This window comes from Takifugu flavidus, chromosome 17, assembly GCF_003711565.1.
Source record: "Takifugu flavidus isolate HTHZ2018 chromosome 17, ASM371156v2, whole genome shotgun sequence".
In the NCBI taxonomy this organism is placed as follows: Eukaryota; Metazoa; Chordata; class Actinopteri; order Tetraodontiformes; family Tetraodontidae; genus Takifugu; species Takifugu flavidus.
Genome location: NC_079536.1, coordinates 8,260,259 through 8,280,288, shown reverse-complemented (window position 1 = coordinate 8,280,288; position 20,030 = coordinate 8,260,259). Strand labels below are relative to the sequence as shown.

Below are 20,030 nucleotides of genomic sequence, written 5' to 3'. Positions count from 1 at the left end.
TCTCAAATATCCTAAGAATTAAAACTGTTTCACTTCATGTATCTAAAGAAAAACCCAACCTTAAACCATCCAATGTAAAAGATAAGTAATAAATGTAAAAGCAGTAAAGAGGCTGAATTAAGCAGAAGTGCTTTAATTGGTTTGAGTGAATACGTATGGAATGAGTGTATTATTATCACCATCATCAGTAAATGTGAAGAACAACAAACATACAGCATTTTGGCTTCTCCGGAACGTTGACTCTCATCAACCAAAGCAGAAATAAACACACTCCTGCATGTACACACTCGTTAATTCTCCGGGCTAAACACACTCAGGACTGACTTGAGGCCGACCCACAGAAGAACAGGTGCAAATTTAAAAGATTAAAATCTATTTCGATTTTTAATTTCGGAGCCAAAATGCAGATACATATCGTAACTTCCCTCCGTTCTGGCAGCTTCCTTGTTTTAAATTGACTGAATAAACCACACGCGACCATTTCGCAGAACCCCAGTACAGGGAAAAAACCACCCAAATCCACGCTAAGGGCGAGCGGGTGGAGCTGATCACACAGAAGCCATGTTGCTTATGTTACGTGCACGTTATTAGAATTGTTTTTAAAGTTGCATATGTTAAATTGTCTTCCTCGTGCTAGATTGGAGGGAGGACTCCATCTCCCAGCATGCACCGTCCCAATTGCGTCGTGTCGTTGCTCACGTGTTTAGGACCGTCCGGGGCCATATAGAGCAAAGCTGGGCGCAAAAGTGTGATGCGTCCCTCGTTGTGATTACTATATGGCGTGTTGAAGGACAAATACGAGTTACCAAAACCATCGAAACACAGACACTAGGTCTGCCACAGTCTCCCTGAAACTCGATATGAATGAAAACAAAAAGACAACATGACTTTTCACAAATGAAATCAGACGTAACTGAAATTCCGGCTGAATAAAAAAGATCAAATGCTGTTTGCGGGTAATAGTGATGAAGATGGTCACAGTCTTCTGCCATGAGAAGCTGTCAGTAAACCGGGACGAGCACCACGACACGATCACGTCCCACGACGCACTCCCAAGTGCACACCTACACACACACACGCACGTTTACTAAAAGCAGGACCGGGCGTGAAACGGACAACCTGGGCTAAATATGTGCGGGGACGAAAGCAAAGAGGAGGACGCGACATTTGCAGGATGCCAAGCGAGCTTCGTTCAACTGGATAATAGAACAAAGCTTAACACAGACGCCCACCTTACGCACGTCAACGTGAACACCCTTTTAAAATAACATTCCAGCTTTGTTTAAAAAAGAAAAAAAAGAAAAAATACAAAATATAAAATTAAATAATTTCGGAGTATAAAGGCACACATAGTCTGCACAGTGTATACAATGAAAACAGCTATTTAAAGCATGAAACAGGGATTATTGAAGGTGGTAATGGGGCCACGACTCAACAAGCAACACTAGAGGTAAAAGGAAACATGGTCCTGCAACATGCATTTTTTTGTTTGCTTTTGTTGTTTTTTTAAGCACATTTATAGTAAGTATGGTATAAATTTAAGGGGTATCATTCTTCATTTACCACAGCACCTTCAGTCATTCCTAAGGGTGGCTCCTTTATTTAAATACAATTATTTTCATGACTAAAATCCAATGTAAAAATATAAATGTAAATATAATCTGAGATATATGAACAAACACATTAGAATGGAAGCCTTTGCATGGGTTAAAGTAATTGAACAGAACAGCTTTTCTTCCTTTAAACTGGTTCTAGAAGCAAAACGCGTCACATTTTCTTACTACTGCACCATTGTATTGCATTTCCCTTGTTAAGACCGTGTCAACTAATTGGGATTTTATTTGTAACATTTGGTTCCTTTCCTCTTGTGCAAAATATACAAAACTTAAAAAAAATAAATTCACATCAATTCGACCGCCAATTTCGTACACAGATACACGCTGATAACGTGATGGATGCCGATCGATACCGGACTCAAGGCTCTGCTCGGAGAAGAGGATGCCAATGGTCAGAACGTGTCCTCAGATAATCCAGATACCCCTCCACCCTCTTCGTTCACTCTCTCCTTTAAATTTTTAAACACTGACACACACACATTTTGGTCGGCACCGATGTGTGTGTGCTGGTACGATGTTGGAGGTAAGCCGTCTCCTGGCTACGGCGATCAGTCACATGTTTGCCGGCTGGCCAAAAGGATGGTTACCCCCAGAGTATTGCAGTCATGTGACATCAGGCCTCCAAAGACTCACATGTCCTCACTGTTGCAGCACATGTAGAACAGAGTTCCTACATCTAACAAATAAAAGTGCAACTTCTTTTTTGATTTTACTCATAAGGTGCTTATGGCAACAGAAAGGTGGGACTGTTGACATTTCATTGAGACACCATTTCAGCACAGCTCGAACATGGAGTGTATTACTTAAAACAATGCCCAAACATTTCCATCGTGACGAAGCAAAAGAACGAGAGAAGCAACGAGTTGCCTGGAAACAAGCATTTTGCCCCAGGAGGAAGAGGAGGAGTTGTTTGCCGGACAGGTAAACGACGTAAAACCCAAACAGAAAGATTGATTTGGCCTATTGGAAGACTGCTTCCTACTACCAATGAAGCGACTGCGTTCAGCCTCGTTCCATCTTCTCAGAGCGACCACCTCTACACCTGGAATGGCTTCCCCTCCCCACCTCACCTCCTGACCTCAACCGTAGGGAGAGACAAACACGGCAAATTAAACCAGTTCAGGATGTTAGACGGAGGTAACAAACAGCCATTTTCTCACATTAACAACCATTTAGACAAAAAGATTCTATATAAAATAATGAGTTGGACATGTTCGACACCCTTATTGTCCAAAGTAACACATGAAAAAGGAGAGGTTAAATGTAAACAGATGATGCTTTCATTTGTAGCTGCAGTGTGGCGCTCCACTTGTGCAGGGAGAAACGGAGGGATGAGCAGGGAGAATAAATGAAGGAGAGAGGTATCAATCCACCACATCACCTCTGGATGGTTTGTGTTTCTGCTCCTTCACTTCTCCCCCACTTGTTCTCCGTTTCCCACGAGCCTCTTTGCCCCCTCGCTACTGCTCCTCAAGACTAGGACAGGATAGTGGTGATGAAATCGTAAAACCTCTTGGAGTACTGCTCTGGGTTCACCGTGGAGATCTCCGCTCCAGCCTGGACATCAAACACACATGTTTAATTCACCGACTGTTTGGTGTGTGTAGGTTGCTGTGGTAACTTATCCACATACCCCGTGTTTGACAGTCTTGGCGGCGTGGGCAGCTTTCTTCTTGGCATCGTAATGCTGAAGAATATCTATGATAGCCATGAAATAAACCTCCTTCCTGGGAGCAGCTGGAGGTTCAAACAAACACCTTAAATGAGTATTTATCTGGTTACATAGTCGCTACAGCAACACCTGAATAAAATCCACAAGAACCTTTATAACAGTCTGACACTAAATGGATGGCAACGGCCACTAGGGGGAGCGCTCTCTTGCTTTTAGACATACCAGTAGTAGTTCACCCTGTTAAAATGCCGTATTTACTCACTTTCATTGCTTTTGATGGCGTAAACATCAATGGTGGGATCAAACTCTCCAGGAGACAGAGGCTTGGTGCTATCAAGGGTATTGCTGGGACTGTCGGGAGGCGTTCCAATGCCGCCTCCGTCGCTTTCGCCCTCCTCCTCAGCCTCGTTGTCCTCGCTTTCCACCTCTTCCTGCTCGGCTCGCTCCACATCATGGATGCCCACCAGCAGACTGTAGTCCATGAGTTTGAGCTGGGCCAGGAACTGAAGAGAAGAGAGGTGGTAGAAGAAATGAAGGGTTTCTTCTTTTAATCAGATCAAGGCACATTATCCCTCGTGGATTAACAGACATACCTCTACATCTTTCCTGAGCTTTTCCAGGAACATCTTCTTGTTCTCCTCATCAATGTAGATCTTCTGCCCATCATTGATGAAGTCATTGTCCTTGTAGGTGGGCAGCTCCTTGGCCTGCCCATCAGTAATGTAAATTAGTGACCAATAAACACAAAAATGACTGTTCAGTGCTTCAAGTGGCTGCTGGGCAAAAATATGAAAGAATTGTTGAGAATGTTCAGGCTGAATACTCTTTTAACAAGATTAATGTCAACTAAAACAAGAGCAACAGTGATTTTCAAAGTTTTTACCCAGACAGCTACATTTTTTAACATATATTATGGGCTGTTTTTCAACTTCTAAAAGTCAGGAGTTTCTAAAATATAAACAGAACCAGTTTGAAACCTGAGTAAAGAGACTTTTGTGCAGGAAGAGTGAAGAGGAGTTTACTTTTTCACTTTGGACAACACTTTAGGAATCATTAAATAATGATCCTCAGACAAGATTCTGTATTGGACGCAACTGGAAAACATTTGGAAAAACCACCAGAACACGGTTGGATTCTACTGTGACACAGAGTTCAAACTGCATGTAATGTTTTTTCCTTAAAAGAAGGCTGCGAAGAGGAAACTACTGGATATAGAAACCAGATGCAGCAACGCTGCCGTTTTCTCTGGGCCAGCGTGCTTTTTAAACAGAATGAGGTAAAGTGGAAAACTGTCTGCGTTCCCAGTTATAATGTGACATCTCTTTGGAAATTGAGAATCCCATCCCCTCCAGGCTAGAGTGGAGAAAGAGTCTCTCCAGCTTGTTATGGACTGATTATTTTAGTACGACTATGCCAAACCACATTCTGTCTATGTTGCAACACATGACTGCAGAGCAACAAGCCTGTGCTAACCATACCAAACACTGAAAATACCCAATACTGTTAAAAATGGGAATAATCATGACAACACATGCCTCATGCAACCCAGACTGCAACAAAAGGACCTGCTGAACATCTGAGAACATGAATGAGGAAAATATTCCACTAAATGACACCAACTGGCCTCAGTTCCCAGAGTGTTGCTGGTAGAGATGATGCGACAGTGGTCAACACAATCCTCTGCAAACTTTTTCCACACGTGTTACTGGGACCAAATTTCAAATGCAGACAGTTTTGCTCAGTTCTCAGTAAGATACGGGGTTTACATTAGTACGTCATTATGTGGAGTTTCTATTTACATTTCAAACGGCTCCTGGAAGGAGTGCTTCAAAATGCAAGAAGAAAAGATTCACCTTAATGTACAGAGAGCCATGTAAAGAGCAGGCCCACATTTATTTGCCTTGTGATCCTGCATTTTGAAATACCCCAGTGGTATCAATGAGGCCTGAAGTCTTTTGTTTTGTTCGCCTTGCCTGTCTGAGCTGAACAAACAGCAAAAGCTACTTCAACTAAAATAAGTTCGCTAAGAAAATACAGTCTGTCCAAAGCGAGGCTGGCCTCAGCTGATTTCACTGTGTAAAACAACACATGCAGCATGCTCACAAGAGGGCACAGATGCATCTGATTTGCATATTACACTGAAGTGAATCTGGTGCACTTTAGCTGGATCTATACATGAATGACATTAAATGAAATCTCCCTGTTCCTGACACTGGAGGATATAAATGTAACTCTTTCAGCTGTCTGCTGGCTTTCATCTGCTTGTGAATCCAGCTGCTGCACAACTGCTTGCAGCCTGCAGGGGGAAGAGATGGTGTTTGAGGAGGAGAGCGGCCCAGTTCTGAGTCACTGAGGGAAACGAGAACAGGAAATGTGGTAACGGGGCTGCAGCGGTGGAGCTACTAGTGTTTCTATGGCAGCAGAAAAGCAGGAAGACAACAACAGTCTGCAGCGCTGGAACAAGCTCAGACAGCAGGCATACAGTCACATACTGATAGGACCTTTACACAGAGGGAGACAGACAGATACATCACAAAATCTGAGCCAATATATACAGGACACAGACATACACACCCCCACATTCGTGATAAAGAGGGGATAGAAAGAGGATAGAAAATGCAGAAAATGCCACACAAAAAGTTCATGTGAATGCATCAGAAGACGCCTGCAGAGAGTGAAGACTGTCCGACAGCTTTCTGCAGGCCTGTCAATTCAACAGACAGCTCAACAATGACATTCATCCATCTTTTTACACTTTGCTTTCAACTGTGGTTCGTTTCTATGGTGCACGCCCTCGGTCATGTCTCTCCTGGTCACCCGCAGAATTCAAGGATGGCTTGTTATTTATTTCACAATGCAGCCGACGTGTTACAGGAGAAAACAGCGGCTGAAGAGCCATGCAGAAGAGTGTGGCAGGTGAATTTCAAAATAAAAGTTATCAAATCAATTTCCTGTCATTTTGGTCTCTTGTCAGAACACAGTAAAGCAGTAGATCTCATCTGTTGTATGGCTGTATAAGAGGAGCAAGGATAAAGCTTTCACCAGCATTTGTACCCATGCATTCACATCTCCAGCTAACGGCGGCAGGAGTTTAACTATTTATCAAAAATAGTGACAATGTTAGAACATTTGTCAAACACCTGCGTAACAAAAAAGCTAATTAACTGCTCATCACAGCTAGTAATGCATCTGGGTTAAAACTGTGACAGTAATTTACCTTCTTGAGGCACAAATATCAGAATGAATGATCATTTTCCTCTTTATTTATAATACTTTACTTCTAATTTAGCCACCGCCATACTACAACTCTTCCTGCTTTTCTCGCTCTCCAGCGTTTCAGATACAAGAGGCTGTTGAGGAAATGGTGGAAAATAACCAACTAAAATTGGCAAACGGAACGTTTAACTGGTTAACAAGCTGAGCAGAAAGTGACTGTAAATGGATGAAGCGTGCAAAGTATGGCCTTTGGAACAGGACTGTCTCCGCTTGAAGAAGACGTGAAGGTGAAAATGCCCGGCCATACAAAAAAAATAACAAAATCAACAGAAGATTTAATAGTTCATGCCTGGTATATGAGCCCTGGTTCTCTTACATCTCTTACGTGTTTCATGGCACAATAAAAGCGCGTGGCAATCCGCAGTGTTTGCAGCTTTTGCTGAACATTACCAGATTTGGGCCGCGGGGGCGCGTCCTCAGGTTGAGGCGGCTGCTAGAAAAAGGGGAGCGAGGGAGAGGGGGGCGGTAGGGGTGGAGGAGAGAAGAAAGGAGAGAGGAAGGAAGTTGGAAGTAAAGGCAAAGTGTTTAAATTGTAATAGAACACAGTTGTATTTATATTGGCTGTGGCCTGGAAAGGGCATAAACGCAAAAGAGGTGCATTCAGCTCTAGATGTTTAAACTCCTTGGATGCAGCTCACAAACCATCTTTTTAATAATATAAAAAAATGCTCTTATTGTATTTCCATTTTACTGGTTTCAACAATCACAGATTTTAGACGTTTTGGTCCCCTGTGTAGACATTTTCCTCGGGTAAAAGCAGCAAGAGGGAGCACACTGACGATGCTGAGAATGCTTACTGCTACGGAGGAAACAGCAAGGACCCAAGTGTAAAGAAACTAAATGTGTCCTGCTGAGCATCTACTACTATTCTCAACTAAAGACTGAGAATAAGCAAGGTAGGTAACAAACAGTCACACAAAACGAATCACCTGACAGCTAACGAGCAGAGACTTTATGGAGAAAATAGAATTCCAAAATTTAGCTCCAGCAAAGAAATTTATCCCAGGATCCAGAGCTGCAACAATACTGCAACATGGCACTTTAATGCCACCTACTAAATATGGGCCACAACTAAGTGTGATTTATTGGATATAAGAAGGAGAAAACTTAAATTGTTTGGGCTCCAGTTAAAATTATAAGTAAAAAAGAAAATATAAGAAATAACTCACTGAAAATGTGCTTTACAAAAGACGGAAAAAAGAAGCCTATTGTTGCTGTTTTATAGTCAAAACCCAGAGACAACAGCAACAACAACAGCAACATTTATTTAATGAAAATGAAGATACACCTCATATGTAGGTAGAAAAAAACATGTCCACAATGGCAACAGAACTGGGCTGGTGCTCATACAGGTCAGAATATGTTAGAAATAACATAACTTAGAAATGTAGGGAAAAGATTATATAACATGCAGACGCATGCATGAAAGGGAGACAGTCATGCAGTCAAGAGAGCAACCTTGCCGTGCTTGTTGGTTGTGTGTTTGCACGTGTCTGAAAAAAGGCTACAGACAAACACACACTTTACCTTCAGAAAAAATGCAGCCTCTTCCCTCATTTTATTTGCCCCAAAAATGTGCACGTGTGCATCTTATTAGATACAAAATATATAAGTATAGTTTGAAGAGAATATGCATGCATTTATGGTTATGTATAGGAATATGCTAGCAGGTTTGATGGCTCCTCAGTGTTTTATTTTTTTCTTAATGAATTGGGAAGCTTTAATGAAATTCAGATGTAATCAGAGTGAAACTTGTTTATCATTTGCAGCATTTTTGTGTGATTAATAATGAAAAAGTGAAAACTGTATATGTATGGTCAGGGTTCATTGGTATGTTACACTGAAAAATATCCCTCTATGCTGTTAAAATTATGACATAAAACCGACTATTAGAACAGAAATAAGATGGCTTGCCAAATACATTGACCTCAAAAGACCCACAGCAACAAGTGTGATAGCATAAATAAGGATGTGGTCAGAGTTAAAAAACTTGTTAATGTCAGCTACAACACAGCACAGCGTTTCATATGCGCTGCTACAGAAAAAAGGAGGCCAAAAATTAGCTCATCAGTAAGCCAACTCTTCAGGTGCTATTTTGTTCCACCGTTTAAGCCTTCTACTTTGACCCCAATAATAATTTGTTTCATCTTCCATTTACAGTAGGCTATATTTAGTTCAGGGACTCCCTGAAGGCCTCCATGCCTCACTGAGCAGTGCCTCGTGGCTATGCCCCTGTAAAAACTCAGTGGAAAATTCAAATGCATTTCATTCCAAAGTGTAAAGCTTGCGTTAAATCCTGGTGGTCAGAAGGGTCAGAATGAGGGTCGGTGTCCTTCAAGAAAGGACAGGAAGACACTCCAATATTCAAGATCAAAGAGTCAACGGTCATTTGACATGATACCGATAGTAGGCATCTGTAAATGGTATAAATCTAAGCGTTTCAAGCTTCAGAAGCTCAACACATCCAGATTCATGGACATGTGCTACAAAGTCAAACACAGATCTAAAATGACACATGTTAGCATGTCAAGGAGCTCTGCCGGCTAACAATGCAAACGTTCTCTCTGCCTGGAGATGACCACCATGCAACAGGCTGAGGGTTGAAATGACAGTGTGCTGAGATATTTCACTACAAATTCCGTCATATCTAGTCACCCTTACATTACAAAGTCTCAAACAAAGCAAAAAAAAAAAAAAAATCACACTGTGTAAACTACTGCTGACATAGAAACCCAAGTTAGCCATTAAGGACAGTCAGCAGCTTTGAGCCCAAAAGGGATCAGAGTCCACCTCTCTATCATAAATATATATTCCATTTGAGGAACCAGTTAGGCTCTTCAGACAATTCTGTCAGCAGCTTAAAGAGGGCTTCACAAAACCAGCAACACTTACATCATCATCAAACTCACAAAATCTCTTGCTCATGTGTATATATTGACCTCACACGCAGACGCGACTTTCATTCAAGTACAGAAAACATAATACACAGGACAAAATCATCAGCATCAGGTTCTAAACAACACACACACCCACACAACCAGCAGCTATTCAAACAGATAGCAAGCAGGGAAACTACTGGAAAAGTAGGAACAAGGTTAGAGGGAATGGAGCAAATAAAAAAGATACAACTAGCGTGCAGGATCTGATGAGAGGTTTGGACTGATGAAGGAGGTGTGAACTGAAAAAGATGATGATCTGCAACTGTCATCAACACCAAAGGACCACAGAAGCAACGACGATGTGCTCGTGTGGGCATTCAGGAGATGACAGCGAGCATCAGACAGATTGAATCATGTTGGTTATTGAAACCACTGGAAACACCCTTTGGTCTCTAACTCCTATAATATGTGATAACTTACTGTTTGTTTTATAATTGTTATTTCAAGAACACTACTGGAATAGGAGGTTCTCCAGATATTTTAATCTAAACATGATGCATATGGATGTTAGAGGGTAAGACTAAGAGTGATGCTGGCAAGTGACAGGTGATAGTACCTTTTCCTTATCGCTGGCCTCTCTTGCCACCGTTGAACCCTGGAAACAGAGAGGGGAAACAACTTAATTACTCTTAACCACAAAGTCTTAACCCCCACCCAGATACATCCTGTCAACATATACCGTACATTAAATATCACACAACTTTACATCATAAGAGGCACAATAGTGTCAAAGAGCTTTTTCCCAACTTAACTACAGGTTATCTTTGTCGTGCCTACCTTGAGATCATATTTTTTGTAGACAGACAGGCGGTGAGAGAACACATTGCGTGTAACAATCATGTAGGTCTCGTCTCCGTCCACGGTGAGCCGGTACATCCCTAAGAACTGAGGCAGCAGTGTGTTGCCATGGCACTCCACAATAAACTACCAGTAGAGGCAGAGGATGAAAGTTAAAACAAAAAAGAGAATAGAATAAATGAACTCCTGATGTTTCAGCAGGTGCTGCGCTTTACTGAAGGTTTGGATTTGCTTCTGTTCCTTCAGACTCACCTGATGGTATTTCTTTAGAATGTTGTGCATCTCAGCCACATCCTCACTGCTGATGGTCTTGATGACGTAGCGTTTGTCATAAGAGGTATGGAATCGGGCACCGCTCCGTCCCTGGGCCTCACTGTTCAAAGGAGCGCTGCGTGTCAGTGAATTCTGCAAACAGATGGAAAAAAATAAAGCCACAAAGACGTATGACGATTAGTTAGTTCAAAAGTATTCACAGAGGAATAGTCTGCTGCAGGACCTTTTGATCACTGCCGCAAAGACTCCGATAGGTTTAACAATATTTAGTGTTTAATCATGAAAAATATTTGAGCCACTGGAAGTTAAAGTGCAACTGTTGACCTGTTTGTGTTCCTGTGGGAGATTTAAATGGAACCCACAGCGCAGCAAGTTGCTACTAACCCCCTCTACAATCTAAACATGTGAGGATCCGACCCATAAGCCTGCTGCCTGTCCAAACCTATACACAGGCACAAACAGCTGCTGTGCAGACTTTGTTGCTTAAAAGTAATATGATCCATCACCACTGTTTTCATGCCTCATTCTCCAGGAATTCCTCGTGTCATCTGCCCTCGGTTCCCTTCCCATGTTTCAAAACCTTGCATCTCTTTCTGGCATCACAAGTGTAGCACCGCTAACCGTTGAGGTGGTTTTCTCCTGAAACTGTTGTAAACTCAACAAATGACTGAGGATTTAGGTTTTATCAGGGAGGTGGTGGGCAAAGAAAGGGATAGGTTACCGTCTTGTGTGACAGGTTGAAAAAGTGTTTTAGGAGCTAAACCTTTATTGAAAAGGTTTATATTTACATTACTCCCTGAGTTAGGCCTCTGGACAATAATCTAATCCAAACAAGCCAGTTTGAAATGACTGATGATTTATGTGTGAAGGAAGGTATAAGTCTGGGAATATTATGCCATTTCTTTCAACCGGCAGGTCTATTAACACCCCCAATTGCCCAATCGATGCAGCCAGCTGGACAATAATGTAAAATGTGAGGACAGCTGCACCAAACTGAGACACGGTGACCTCCGAGCACTGCCAACTCAGCCTACATGGGTACAGAGGAAATCATAGGAAAGAGCAGAAGGCAAAGGACAACCAAAACATATAAATTCAAAACTAGTTCAGTTTCCTATAAGCATCTTTCTTACCAAAAAGTCCTGGTCGTCAATGCCAAACCTCTCTCTTAGGTTTCGAAACACCAGAGGGCAGTACTCCTTGAACTTGAAATGACTGGGCATGTTCTCCCTGTTCATCCACAAACATGAGAAAACACAAAATACAGTTTCTACACAAATCAGAAAATTGAAAAATTAATGGGGAGCTTACTTGTTGAAGAGGTGGTTGTCCACTTTGATTTTGGAATAGGCCTTGAAGTCATCTGGCATGAGCATGATGGGTATCTGAACATGACTTAACTCATTTATCTGTGAAGAAAGAGATCAAAAAGGTATTGAAATATCTGAAAATGATATGGGTCAAACTACAAATGACAGTTTTGGAAGATGTAATCTTTCATATAAGCATAACATGATCATCAATAGGAGTGAGATGACAGCAGTCTTATTGCTGCATCACGTGTTGCTGCAGCATCTTGAAAATAAGACGTCTGCTGATATTTAAGCATTTAGGACCAGCCATGTATCTTATAACTACACGTTATATACCCCAGTAAACTGTAATAGACTAATGCAAAGATTAAACTCCATATAAAGGCTCATTTGACTGTAGTCAACCAGAAACAACCATATTTCTTCCTGGTGAAAATGAATTTAACCTTTGTCCTTTTCTATATAAACACACAAATAAGGCCATTTTTATTTGTTCTCTGACAGAAATTGTGCACACAAAGCCATAATCCCATTTTACAAATACCAGGTAACCACTTTAACTTCAGTGTTTATGAGCATTCTTCTGTTGCCTCTGTCTAAACTTGTTTTAAATATGTAGCTGGTATAAATTGTGTAACATGTTCACAAATAAATAAGCTGCCTTATGGTGTTTTCTTCTGAGCACAATGTCAAAAATGTTTTGGAAATTATATTGAGGTATTATATTATTTTTACTGTTCTTCTGTGTCCAGTAGTCTACACATGCATGATGTTATTTTTTAAATAGGCTTATGTGTTAAGAACTGGCCAAATGGAGCACCAGCCATTTTAGTGATTACATGTTAGCTTATTTATGGCCATGATTCTCATCGAGACCAAATGAAATTAAGAAATGCTTCATGAAGCGCACTAAATTAGTTGATTTAAACAATGTGGTACACTTCAGGAATTTCCATTTGGCTTTGGCCATGTGTCACTGTTGTAAAACATAGACCTGACAATTGTTATGGGTCACACATAGCTTGAAATTATAGTGTGTGTGTGTGTGTGTGTGTGTGTGTGTATGTGTCTGTGTGTTGTTGGCAGCAGAGAAAGGATGCCAGCAGGTTGCGTCTATTAATAACCTGTCTTGTCTCCAAGCACACTGTGAATCCAGACACAGTGGAAAGATACAAACTTTCATTAATTCCAACATTAACCAGAGAAAGCGGACTTTCATCTTTATGTATTGCTCACAAGTGGATCTAGGCAGCCAGACGTGAGATGGTGTCATATCACAATTCCAGCAGCTGCATTAGAGGAATTTTTACCACAAGGGAATGGCCACAGCCCAGTAATGCTAAAAGCGCATTATGGCAGATGGTGCAGAGACAGGGCTCAGCGTGAGTGATCGACCGTGCGAGTATTTGATATATTTGAGGTGGTAATTAAAAGTAAGTCTTTTAAGAAGAGCTCAACACAAGAGTGGTTAAGGCTGCAGAACGATTATACTTTGCTTATGATGTTACTCTGGATGCTGACCAGATATCAGTGGAAGAAGTGCTGAGATCTAAACACACACACATTAAAAAAATGTATTACCAAATGATTACATCTGTATTTCAGTGGACAGATAAAGATGTGTGTATAAAGAACAGATTCATACTAGCAAATGAAAGCAAAGTTTTCCCAAGGCAAATAAATCAGGATAAAAAGATTTCAAACAAAGGATCTGAGTTTACATGTGTGGTATTGAGGTGCGTTTGAGTGCTGTGCTGTGGCAGGCACAGACGTCACTGTGATGCCACAGCATAGATGCATCCTGGGTACTCACAAGCAGACGTCACCGCGACAACAAAGCTGTGTTTCAAGCAGTGCCACAAATCATGACTGATTTTTGTGTATTTCAAATTCAGTGAGGTGATAGATATTGGCCTCTTTGCCTGGCATTAAACTGAGGTTAATGCACAACACCCAGCTTTTCCACATAAATATACAGTACAAATAAAAGACAGAGCCTGTGTATGTATTTATATATTATTATCGTGGTGTTTTCAACATGTCTGCTTATCTGCCTGCAGCTTTTCAACTCTTGTCAAAAATGTCACACCGCTACTTCCTGTTTGTCTCCATGGTGATGAAGACTGGTTTTCCTGCCTGAGTATAGTGAGAGCATGCCGTTTCTCTATCGGACAGGAAGTTGGTGAGGGGAGAGTGCTCCGTCAGCAGCGCAGCTAAACCATATCTGTGTAAAATGACAGAATGACAGAAGAACAGCCACCTAAGTGTCAACATCAGCGAGACACCTCGTCTGAATTTGGAGAAACTACAGGAGAGATTGACTAGCTCAAACTATTGATGTTAAACTCTGCAGATTTGTCTAATTTACTTAAAGACTGCAGCAGGAATTGCCTTCCATACATTTATTAACAAATTAGAGGGTCCACGGTGAATGATGATTAGGATTAGCATTTAAGATCTACTCCAATCGGGGCTTCTTTCCCTCTCATCCACTGGTAACTGCACGTGATGAGGAGGAAAAGATATTTTTCTCTGGGATTTACAGCCCTCCTGCATATAGATTACTTAGAAATAAGATCTGTTTAATGTAACCATCCAAGTGCGTTAATAACTGAGTACAGTGCTAATGGGGCCTGTGTATTGGGGTGTCAGTACAACATGAGTTAAAGAAGGAAATGTATATAACAGATTTACTATCGATCAAATATTGCCATTAGGGGCACTAGGGGCACAGTTACACTTTCAAATATACAGTTTAATTCAGTGATGTATATGGCTTTGGGACAGTCCTAATATGGACGGACCAAACTAAATAAAGATAACCTTTATTGTGCCAGAAAAGGTCACATATAACTAGTAGACTGCTACTGAATTGAGTGTGAGAATGACCTTTGACTACTTGAACAAACAATATGCACATGAAAAAATAGAGCTTTTAGTCCACTGCTCAGTATTAGTCAGTGTCACACACCCAAGAGTTTGCTTGCTACAGGAGATTATGCCCATAGGCTCAGTCTGCAATATATATAGTCTATAAGCCAGACAAATATGAATAAATATGAAGCCTTTATTTATGGTGCATGGCAGCAGAAACACACTGCTCATTTTTAAAATAACTAAATAGAGAGGAAGAAGCTTGTGGGTGAAAATGATATTTGTCATCACCACGGATATTTAAATATACTGGAAGTCTAAAAAGCTTTAAAGTTGACAGCATATTGAGCTCCAAAAGGGCTCAGGGTCCAGCATTGTGGCCTGTTTGACTCAAGCTGCAAAGCAACATGTCGCATTGCATTTGAGTTGGGAGCGACTATGGTGAGGACATGCACACAAACAGGCATGTGCAGGCACAGGAGTGTGCATTCGAGCGCAAACAAAGAAAATCGGCTGTTGAGATGGGAGGCCAAATTAAAACAACCACAGCAGGAGTCTTGACTTTCTCGATCGTTGTTGCCTTGAGGTGCCAAAACAGAGGTCGCTGATCCAGGCTTCCCTAATAAGCACACAGGTTTGACAAATCTGATATTTATAGAATATCTTCTCATAATCAGACCCAATTAGTGGATGCCACGGCGATGTACGACAGCAGAACCAGATGAAGAGAAAAGAAAAGTGAGGCAGGAGCACTGACCAAGTATTCTGCTCTAAGATGTAGATTTTGATAGAAGCAATGAAAAAAAATGGCACTAAAACAAAGCCCAGTATAAATAACAGCCCGAAGTAAGACTTAAATCGCTCTTTCCTATGCTTAGGAGTGTAATCCAAATCTATTTTTAAGAGAATGCCAACTGGCAAATAATTGCAATTAATTCCACCACTAAAAGACAACCTTGTGGGATTATAAGTGTAGGTACAGTAAAATGAGACCAAAAACCAAACTCCCACAAAATCCTTGTGCAATAAAAAAAAATCCAGAGGTTTTTTTTTTTTTAATTATTGTTTATGGTGTTTAACTGTATGAGCAGATACTGAGACATCATCACATCAGGCTGGACACCAATTCATGCACAACTCTAAAAACCAGTGAAACCAGAGCCTCCCTCTTGGTCCAGCTGGTGACAGAGGTCAGGTGATAATAGCCAGAGCAGCTTGGACTTACAGAGGCAGCGTTACTTCAGTAACGACTCCTTAAACCTGAGGTATGCACAGAAGCAGCTCTCAACATGCAGCAGTCACCCTGAACTGGCAGCAGAACCAAAGCTGAGACAGCAGAGCTGCAATTGCAACTAAACCAGAACCTGCACACTAAGATTACCGTAGATAAGTTAACAGCACGAGACAGTGGATTTAAGCCCATCTCAATAACCATAGAGAGCTGGTCCAGACCAGTTTCATTGGAAAGCACTTCACCTGGGCTGTAATTTATAGCCCGAAGCTGCTGCGAGCCGTTAATTGAAAACATTGAGACTTTTAAAGTGCCTGCATTTTTATCTTTAATTAGGCTTTAAACAGGACTGACGGTTCATTCTGCACTACAGCCTTTGCATCGGCACCACTGTCTCCTCTGGATTTCTTCACTTCCTTGTACAGACTTGCAGCTTAGGATCTTTATTTTCTGCACGTGTGTGCAGCTTCACAGTAGTTTGCAGATCTCCCCAGCAGAATTACAGTCATGAGTTTTACTTTTGTCACATATTGCAAAAACTCGACATGTGAAAGCAAAGTGCGTCCCGACATCAGCTCCAGTTGGTACAGAGTCAGAACACATCCTGTTTTAAGGGAAAACTGACTTGTTGGGACTCCGAGGACCACAGCCGCATTTACCTCGGCTTCCACCTACGTCACATCTCATTTACTTTAAGAAAGCTCACATTCCATATCAGGAAACCAGAAAGTGGTGATCTGGGTGGTTTTGGAATTGTCCATATATTGAGTAACTTAGCAACAACCTCTAACAGTTGGCAAACTGCATTTCTGAGCATGTGACTGCTTGTAATGTCTCTTCATGGTATTTATAACTTGATTATTGTTTCTTTTTCTAAGTGGGTGTAATAAATATATAGCACCTGAACTATTTAGTGCTAATTCACATTGTAATGCTTTTTTTTAACATTCTTTAACATTTGATAGTGAGCCCTCAATGAGACAAGCTTGGTTTTGATCTAAGATTAGCATCACACATCTTGTTTTACATCACACGAGGGAAAGGAGAGAAAGCCGGAAGGATCCAGCAGTCGGCATTAATGAAGAGCTTCTGAGGAGAAACCCAGTGATGTAGATATATCATGTAACAGGATGTGATCTAAAATAAACAGCAGTATTAATAAGACCACATTAGTCGTCCCTTTATGACATATACCGTGACAGTTAAAGGGCGGTGTTTGCCCAACAGCATCTGTGCCTCTGTCCTTGAGAATGCTATTAAAGGGTGACTGGCAGTATTATTCCTATGTATTTTTCCCCCACATTTTTAGTCTTGCATATTATTCTCTTTTCATTTTAAGTTAGTATTTCCAATGCTAAAATAGATGGGTTACCAAAATATACTGATAATTATGCCGTTGTATTTGTCATTTCTACATTTCCTGCTAAACAATCTAGTGAGCGAACCAAAGGTCTTGTGATTCTTAATCAAGTGTTGGTAAGTGTATCCAGGGATAATGGGGCAGTGCTTGAACCCAACATAGAGCTGCATAGATAGATCTCCTGGTTTCACCTGCATAAGCAATTCTAATTGGCTCTTTCACCATATTCTGTAGCACAACGTGGACCCTAATTTGGCCCCAATCTTTGCTCTCTCAAATATGCGAGCCTTACTCAAGTACATGTATTCAGAGGAAAATTAAGAGCAGTGAGCAGAGCTAAGCTGTCTTGCATGGGAAGATCTCTTATGACACAGGGCCCGAGAAGCTTATCCTCCATGTGCACAACAGGAAGCCAAAGAAGAGTTCAGGGCTGAGACACCTCTCTCTCTCTCTCTCTCTCTCTCTCTCTCCCACTGCCTATGACCTGTGCATTGAAAAATACGTGCAAAAAGGTTGGAAAAAGCAACACATGTGTGATGTGATGAAGTGCTTCTGCACAGGCGTCATAAATCATCACTAGCGGTTCTATAGTCAACAGCTGGACAGCTGCCATCTCCTATTTATCAATCAGTCCCGAGGGTGACAGAGAACTGCAAATACAGTGGGACATCAGAAGGACGAAGGAGACATTCACTTTGACTCCTGTGTCACCGTATAGAGACATGAGAAGAGGTGACTCACCGAATGGTTGACTCCCCACATCACCACGCTGAGCAGAGGGTCGCTGGCACGGAAGAGCTTGACTTTCTGCGCGACAAAGTGCTTTTTCTTGGTCTTCGTCTTGCTCGCAATGGATGCGGCAATGCTGCTCGCCGAAGCCATCTTTCAGCTAACCAGCAGTTATTGTCGTGCGTGTGAAAATCTTGACAGAACGTCCTCCCTTGAAGCCACCAGCTCACGACTCACTAACACCGCTGCTATTCATTTAGCCTGCGCACAAAAAAGTGTCCCAGTTCCTTTCTTCATGCAACTGTCACACAAGCCCGATCGACAACACAGCCCGACCTCGACAAATAACAAAAATAAGAGGCGTTAAAACGAATACTGCTGCTCCCTTTCGCCAGCGCTTCCCTCAACCCGCATCATAAGACACCTCTCTTTCTTCCTTGATGAACCGCAGTCCGGAGCTCTCTCTGAGCTGGCGTTAGCATAGCCGAGAGGCTCGCTAGCTAGCAAACGATAAATTCTGTAAAAATAAAGTATAAAATACTGTTAACGTGGAACCTATAAGCGAACGGAGAAACGGAACTGATACAGAGTTACACAGCATCAATAAAATGGCATTAATGGTACTGAATAGCTAACTTAAACGGACTTAAGCATCAGGCAACGTTAAGACCCTCCGACCTTTACTAGCCAAGCAGCTAACTAAAACAAGCACTGCATTCAGTGGCTAGCCAGCATTAGCCTGGAAGCTAGTTAGCACTGGACCAAGAACTGCTCAGTCTTCCTACGCTTCTGGGGTCAGTCCGTAGAGGTGACTGGGGTGCCATGTCACGGTCTTGCCTCGATTGAAAGCAAACACGGGATAGTGCTAACGTGAGGGGAAAATCCACGGAAAGCCAGATCCGCCTGCAGCCCTACGGTTCATGTGCGCTGCTGTCATCTGACAGCTCACAGCGGAGGGAGGCGACAGCCAGCGGCGCTTTTCGGTGTCCTCGCCGGTGATGCGCGACGCTCCCCCTCCCTTCAATCGGTCCGCGTTAAAAAATAAAAATAAATAAAGAATCCCACATCTCTTTGAATCGAGTCAAGCTCTCACTAGTGCGTGGGAATTTTTGGAATGTTCGTTATTTCGTATAGGTGGGTCTGGGAATGTGGGCTTGTGTGCACGCATTAACAGCAAAACAGCGTTTGTCACGCTAACAACACCCATCTCTTATTTGCTTTAGATCGATGTGCAGCATCATCCCAGCATCTCCATCAGAAGTCCTGTCTTTAGAGGATATTTAGCATATTGCGCATAGGTGTGCGTGTGCTCTCTACAATGGTGCGATCTTCATCATACAGGCGCAGTTTTTTCCCCTCTGAAATGCGAATGCATCACTAGAGTGAAGCACTGTTTTATTCATGGATTCTAATTAGGCTGTTGAAATAATTCTATAATGTAGTAACACCGTGAATGCTCAGGATCATTACTCCCAGAGCTGTTCCAAGAAATAACCGCAACACCACATTGACGTGTGGCGTGAATAAGATCCCCGTTCATGTTCTTGTTCTAAAAAATATCTCTGTAAAAGCTAAGAGAAATAAAACAGATGAGTAGAAAAAAAAGTAGCTGGGGAGAGGGAAGTGTGGGCTTCTCTTCCTAGGCTGCTGCCCCTGCGACTCGACCCCGGATAAGTGGTAGAGGATGGATAGATGGATGGATGGATGGATGGATGGATGGATGGATGGATGGATGGAGTAGAAAAAAACCGTGCAGCTCTCCGACATGGAGGTCACATCACCACATATTGTGACTTACGTCCAAAACAACCTTGTACGTGTTTCTGCTGTCCCAGCGTCCCTTTGTCTTTTGATAAAAGTTGTTGAACTTAATAACTACAAGTTAACCATTACCAGCATAAACTATGAAAGTAGTATTTATACAAGGTTACATAACACAGTAGGTTACT

The 20,030-nt window shown here is 41.8% G+C and overlaps 1 protein-coding gene across 5 annotated transcripts; it reads right to left on the bottom strand.

Moving 5' to 3' along the window:
- Positions 1-117: 117 nt before the first annotated feature.
- pip4k2aa (phosphatidylinositol-5-phosphate 4-kinase, type II, alpha a) lies at positions 118-19,230 on the bottom strand. 5 transcript variants are annotated; one of them, XM_057012678.1, is made up of 11 exons: positions 18,094-19,230; positions 11,886-11,983; positions 11,708-11,804; positions 10,554-10,706; positions 10,281-10,427; positions 10,060-10,098; positions 6,890-6,994; positions 3,882-3,995; positions 3,551-3,791; positions 3,250-3,353; positions 118-3,173 (listed from the first exon to the last, which is right to left on the bottom strand). In XM_057012678.1, exons 1-11 carry the CDS (start codon positions 18,232-18,234, stop codon positions 3,093-3,095), a joined length of 1,320 nt encoding a protein of 439 aa, XP_056868658.1. In that variant the 5' UTR covers positions 18,235-19,230; the 3' UTR covers positions 118-3,092. The 5 variants fall into 5 exon arrangements, with proteins under 5 accessions (XP_056868658.1, XP_056868656.1, XP_056868657.1 ...); XM_057012676.1 differs by having other exon boundaries at positions 6,881-6,994; positions 18,094-19,229; XM_057012677.1 differs by having other exon boundaries at positions 6,890-6,997; positions 18,094-19,228.
- Between the last annotated feature and the right edge of the window lie 800 nt (positions 19,231-20,030).

Excerpts from the sequence above, each read along its gene's own strand:
- pip4k2aa (XM_057012675.1), bottom strand. The coding sequence starts at position 18,234 with ATGGCTTCGGCGAGCAGCATTGCCGCATCCATTGCGAGCAAGACGAAG. Across the intron at positions 6,998-10,059 it reads AGGCCAGCGATAAGGAAAAG|CAGCCGCCTCAACCTGAGGA; the intron begins GTACTATCACCT and ends CCCTTTTTCTAG. Across the intron at positions 3,792-3,881 it reads AGCTCAGGAAAGATGTAGAG|TTCCTGGCCCAGCTCAAACT; the intron begins GTATGTCTGTTA and ends TCTTCTCTTCAG.